This window comes from Buceros rhinoceros, unplaced genomic scaffold (genome assembly GCF_000710305.1).
Source record: "Buceros rhinoceros silvestris isolate BGI_N320 unplaced genomic scaffold, ASM71030v1 scaffold1201, whole genome shotgun sequence".
Taxonomy (NCBI): domain Eukaryota; kingdom Metazoa; phylum Chordata; class Aves; order Bucerotiformes; family Bucerotidae; genus Buceros; species Buceros rhinoceros.
In genome coordinates, this window is record NW_010394584.1 from 384 (window position 1) to 6,247 (window position 5,864).

The window sequence follows — 5,864 nt, forward strand, 5'->3', positions numbered from 1 at the left end:
GGCTCTGGGGCTGCCCGTAACCCAGGGGCTGCCTTTGTTCCCCCCACTCCCCTCACGCCCCGCCTTTCCTTGTCGTGCGGGTGTAAAAAAAGACACCAGCTGCCCCTCATTCTCTCTTTCTCCGCGCCGCTAGCGCTGTTCCCTCTGCTTCCTCTTCCCCCTCCCCTGTGTGCCTTCGTATATCCAAGGCAGACCTGCTTCGTAAGCAGCCTTCCCAGCCCCTCGCGTTTAGGTTCCCACCTCGCTACGCGCTTCTCCGCTGGTTTCAGTTACCGGTTCCGTGCTGCTGCCACGGGTGTTGCTGCAGCCTGTCATTCTTAGGGGGAATGGGAGAGGTGGTCGCGCCATCCGCTTCGTTCGTGTAATACCTGTATAAAGACTTTTGTAACTGGAAGAATTTATCTTGCTAGATAAATCCTTCTTTGTGCAGTAGCGATTTTCAGGCTGTGTGCTTCGTTGTGAATATATGCTTCGTCTGTGAAAAATTAATTTTAAAGACTGGATAGGATTGTTTTGAATGAAATACCGCTGCTCACACATCGTGAAAACGGAACGTGTAATCTCAGAATTGGAAAGAAATGGGACATTGGGTTGCTTAAATTACCTGTGCCCAGATAAGACTATGGTTTAGGGATAACACAACATTACATAAATTGTGCTCAAGTTGAGCATGCAAAAAAGGAATCATGTGAAAAGCTTATGACGCTGTATTTAAATGTCAGTTTGATCGGTAGGAATAATTTTCGTGACTGCCATGTCTAGAATGCACTGATTAATATCAGTCTCCGAATGGCTTTAGAGGGCTTTGGGTGTCTCTAGTGACCATTTTTTCCATGTATTTTACTGGTTAGGATTTTTTTCCTTTTTGGTTCTCATTTTAAAGATAAGTCCTTGTAGCATTCTGCTCTGCATCTTTTTATACTGAGAATCCCCCAGCCTGAAATAGCAATTTTCTGGAGGAACTGTAGTGATATTTACATGTCATTACTTTGTTTTGTATGTAATACAAATTAGATATAGCTTTTATCTGGACTTCCCTTTTCCAGTATGTTTGGAGTGTATGTTATTAACAATTTATCTAGTTAGCTGAACTGTGGAGAAAATGGTTATGATCTAAAGAACAATATTTTTTTAAATGTAAGGGATTGCAGATATTAAACTTGGTGAAAACCTCTGAAAAGAGAAAAAAGGCAGTTATTGATGCAGACTGTCTCATGGATGAGGGTGCAGAAAGTCCATAAATGTGAGAAGGTTGAATAGGTAAATAAAGAAGGTAATTTCATCGTTGTTTGGTGAAATTCGAATTGGACATCCATTAAGAGTTCATTCAACAGTGGTAATGAGTGAGAGCAGTATTTTCACTTATTTGAAAAAAAAGAAAACCAAACTTAAAACCCAATACACCTTAGATTCAGTAGTGTAATCTTTGAAAATGCTTTTCCTGCTGTTTCAAGCTAGGAATGCAGAATAAACTGTTTGAGTAGGTAAATATGAAAAAGCATCAAGTTTTCAACTCTGCTGAAAGCCTTTACATAGCACAAAGTTATCCATCATAATGAGAATTCGTTAAGTCCTCTAATGAGCAACAGATATCTGTGCTTGTAGTTTTTTATGTGTCTATGATTTATTTTTAGAATAAATCCTAGAGTATGACAAATGTATATTTTTTTTTCAGCCAGTGGACAGGAACTTCGGGTTGGGTTTTTTGTGGGGAATGTGGATGTGCTCAAGTTACGGAAAGAAACTGTGCTTTTGCTGGGGGCAGAGGGGAACACAAAAGTGGTATCTGTTGTCTTTGAAAATAAAACATATAAAATATTTTATATCTCGCAAAAGGAATCTAGGACGCTGGCTGAAATAGCAAAGGCAGAACTTGATGGTACTATTTTGAAGAGCAGACCACTTCGGATTCGATTTGCTACACATGGAGCTGCCTTAACGGTCAAGAATCTTTCACCCGTGGTTTCTAATGAGCTGCTGGAACAAGCGTTCTCTCAATTTGGGCCAGTGGAAAGAGCTGTTGTTGTAGTAGATGATCGTGGCAGAGCTACAGGAAAAGGTTTCGTAGAGTTTGCAGCAAAACCACCAGCACGGAAAGCTCTAGAAAGATGCAGCGATGGGGCGTTCTTGCTAACAACGTAAGTTCACAGGCTTTTGTTTGGATTTGTGTGAGTATATCTTTCTAATGTGAAAGAAAACTATATTCATGGATATTCTCTAGTTCTTATTTAATTTTCAAATTATGAAAGCTGTGAGGTGAAAAATTAAGGTGTTCTACATGAATACCGCAAATACTTCTGGGGGTTTTTTTGGTAAGATAGACCATCTTTTTCTGCTTACTGTTTCTAAGAATTGTAATTACTGTATGAGAGTCCGATACAAACATTTTGTTTTTCCTTGACTGCATGCGCTATTTCTTTTCCTGCTCTATGTAGTAGGACTTTGTCTAGTGAGACTATTTTTGTTGATTGCACTCTTCCTGATGCCAGTAAATGCAACAAAATAATATTCCTCTGTTTCTTAACAAAACAGTGCACTGTGTGGCTTATACCTCTGTAAACTTAGGAAAGTGGTTTGTGGCTTGAAAGATCACAGGTACTTGTTGGGGGTTTTTTATTTCTTGTGAAAATGAAGGCTTAGATTCTGAAAAAGTTTATGGCGACGTTCTCTGGAAAATTTTCTATTTCAAGGGTAAGCAGGATTGCAAATTACAGCACTTCTCTCATGCTTCTCTTATTTCTGTGCTTGCCGAAGAGAGTCATTAACAGCTGTGCTTCAACACACTCACTAGTGACATTTTCAAATGCTTTCTTAAAGACTGTATGAAACGATAGATATTCGGGAATTATAATTTTTCTGATTCTCATTTGGGAAAATAAGGCTGTTGTTCCATAGTGTGAAAGCTTGCTGCCAGCACACGGGGGAACTTGTAATTCTTTTTCTGTTCCTGCCTCAGCTGTGCTGTTGATCTTTTAACAGAGAGCCTGAGAAGTTTCTGATCTTTCTGTAAATCGCCTGTGCTTGCTGAAACAACAAAAGAGTATTCAGCTGATTTTGTTGGGTTCGTTTTCGGCTGTTTAAGCATCTGAAGATGCTTGCTAATATGCTATGATCATCAGGTCCGGGAGAGGATAAGGCAGGAGAAAGGAGGAAGCTGCAAATGAGGAAAGGGTCTCGAGCAACTCTTTCTCATGATAAGCTCATAAATCTTGTGTGGGATTGAACTGACCTGGTGACTACGTAGTAAATTCAATCTGAATATATGTCTTTACTGTTATCAGTAGTTGCCAGCAGTTTGTTCTTGTTCCCTGGGGTTTTTTGGCATTAGTATTTGAGTGGAAGCACAGTGACCCAAACAAGGGAGCTAATCTAGTTCAGTGTTACATGAATGCTATTCTTGGTGTGAGAGATGTGTTAGGGAAAAAGAGGCTGGGTTATGAGGGAGAGTATTCTTGCTTTACCAGCTGGATGGATTTGTTGAAGTGACCACCTGACTGCCCCGAGTGAATAAAAAGCAATTGATCTTTGTCTTGCTTAGATGGCTGACATGTTCCCTAAGGCACAGTTGGAAAGTTAATTAGTATGAATTTACTGCCATGATACTTTGATGCTTTGCTTTAGAATCCCAAATGTTACAATTTTATCTGAAAACTCTTTGCCTGATCAGAAGGAAAATCTTTTTAAGTTCATGGGCTACATATATTAAAACCAGACATTTGAAACATACATTTAGAGAGTTAAAATTTTTGTTTTAAATAACAACACCACAGTTCAGTTGCATTTAAATAATAGAACTGCCAGCAATTGCCATGCAGATAACAGGAGAAATAGTTGCTGGGTTGTGCTCTGATTCCAGAGTTCATCTTTTTAATCTGCGCTTGATGTCCAGAGTTTTCTTTTTCAGCTGTTGATATTATTAAAATATATTGGACATTTTTTTTTTCTGTGAAAAGATCTGCAAAGAGGAAGAAAAGTGTTGAACACAATAAGTAAGTGCTGGCATGTTGAAAGTAGTGTCTCTAGCACTTTTCTTATTGCTTTAAGGGGAGTATTTTAGGTTTTGCTTCCAAGACTGTTGAAGAGAGCTTTTTACAAAATTCGGGATCCTTATGCTGCTGTCCTTAGCAGTACTGTCTACTACTTGCCTCTGATTACTAAAAATAATGAGAATTCATTTTCAAAGATAAATTAGGATTCTAATTTGTGAGAATACGATCGTTCAAAGAACAGGTTTTAAATGACGTAAGCTTTAAATAATTTTAACTTAATTTCTTAAGAAATGTTTTTCTAATTATCACTGGATTATTAATGCCAAATTATTGAGCTGTTTTCAATTGTATAGTAACTTTCAAAAGTAAATTTTAATATTCTGTGTAACTATGGATAGGATGTGTGGCTTTGTTTTGGATTTGTTTGCTTTGCCAATGGCCCCTGTGCTGCCTCACAAAAAGTAGTTCCTTCCTAAATATTTTGTAATTGTTTATAGATGGTTTTGAGATTTTCTTTAATCCTGAATCATAGCACACAGAACTGCATCAAGTGAATTTTGTTTCCTAGGCCAAATAGCTGGTTTGGGGTATAGAAACAATTCTTTTCAAAGGTAATTCTTAAAATCAGGATTCATTGGAATTCTACAATTTAAGAAGCATTTGCAAGGCACGGGGATTATAGGTAATATGTGTTAGCTTTCCGGAGTGTTTCCTGAAAATACTAAAATAACTTTAATTGCTTCATTTATGATTCAATTATGAAATTGAAACTGTCTTCCAGAACACCTCGACCTGTTGTTGTAGAACCAATGGAGCAATTTGATGATGAAGATGGGCTCCCAGAGAAGCTAATGCAAAAAACACAACAGTATCACAAGTAAGTTGTGTTTAGTTCTATTTTATAAAACATGATTTACATACTTAGCTTGGTAAATATACGCAAATACTTACTTTTGAGTTTGTGTAACAGGAGGTAGTGTTTTGTATGTTGTCCTTTGTGCAAAGAACTAAATAGGAGCTTGCCAAGATTTCCTAAGCATAGTGAAATTCAGATTTGTTGTTTTAATGTTCTGTGCAATTACTAAAGGAGGTTCCTGGCCGACACTGAAATAAATTGGAGCTTGTTGCCAGGCAAGCTAGTGTCTTTGATGGCTTAGGGGTGTGGTCTAATCCTGCAGAGATTTGTATACCCACAGATTTTTTGTTCTCTGAATAGCCCCATAACTATTTGTAAAGTCACTGGATCTGTGTAAATCTTCGCAGCTTCCACAGTTCAGATGAGACTTTGAGCATGATAAGAGAAAGGGAGTCTTGAGCATGAGGTGAAGGAGAAGACACCTGATCTCACAATACTGATTTTTAATACTGAAATCTGATTTGTTATTTAGAAATCATGTTGCTTCAAACTTAAGTCCTTGTTCTGGTAAGGCTGTAGAATACCACTTTTTAAAAAATGCATCACTGTTAGTTTCAGTATTAGTGCTAGAATGTGAAATAAAATATTGGCACCTTTTAATGTTTAGAGATACTGGCTAATATTCTGAGCTGTCTAGTGAGATTTGATAGTGATTTAAGTAACTGCTTTTTTTAAGTGACTGCTTGCTTTAAGAAACTGAACGCAGTTAATCTAGTGTTGCAAATTAGTGTTTTGTACTGATGTAAAGACACATTTTTGTTAAATTTATACAATTTTTAGATATTTATTTGAGCCATTTCGCTGATCCCATTGGTTTAGAATGTAGTTAACCTGACAGGATGATTTAAAGTCAGATCTGCACTTGAAGTGATTGTTCATAAATTCTTTGGCTGTTACAGCTGTTGATCTAAGTGTGTCCTTCTGTACATTTTAACTGCAAAATTTTTTATTAGGGAAAG

At 37.5% G+C, this 5,864-nt stretch overlaps 1 protein-coding gene across 1 annotated transcript in view; it reads left to right on the forward strand.

The window, feature by feature from the left end:
- Nucleotides 1–5,864, forward strand: part of PSPC1 (paraspeckle component 1) — a gene marked incomplete at its 5' end in the record, with an annotated part of 39,263 nt that overhangs the window by 379 nt on the left and 33,020 nt on the right. The window contains 2 exons of the mRNA XM_010145249.1: nt 1,837–2,138; nt 4,771–4,866. Coding sequence (XP_010143551.1) covers nt 1,837–2,138; nt 4,771–4,866 — 398 coding nt within the window. The remainder of the gene's footprint in view (nt 1–1,836; nt 2,139–4,770; nt 4,867–5,864) is intronic.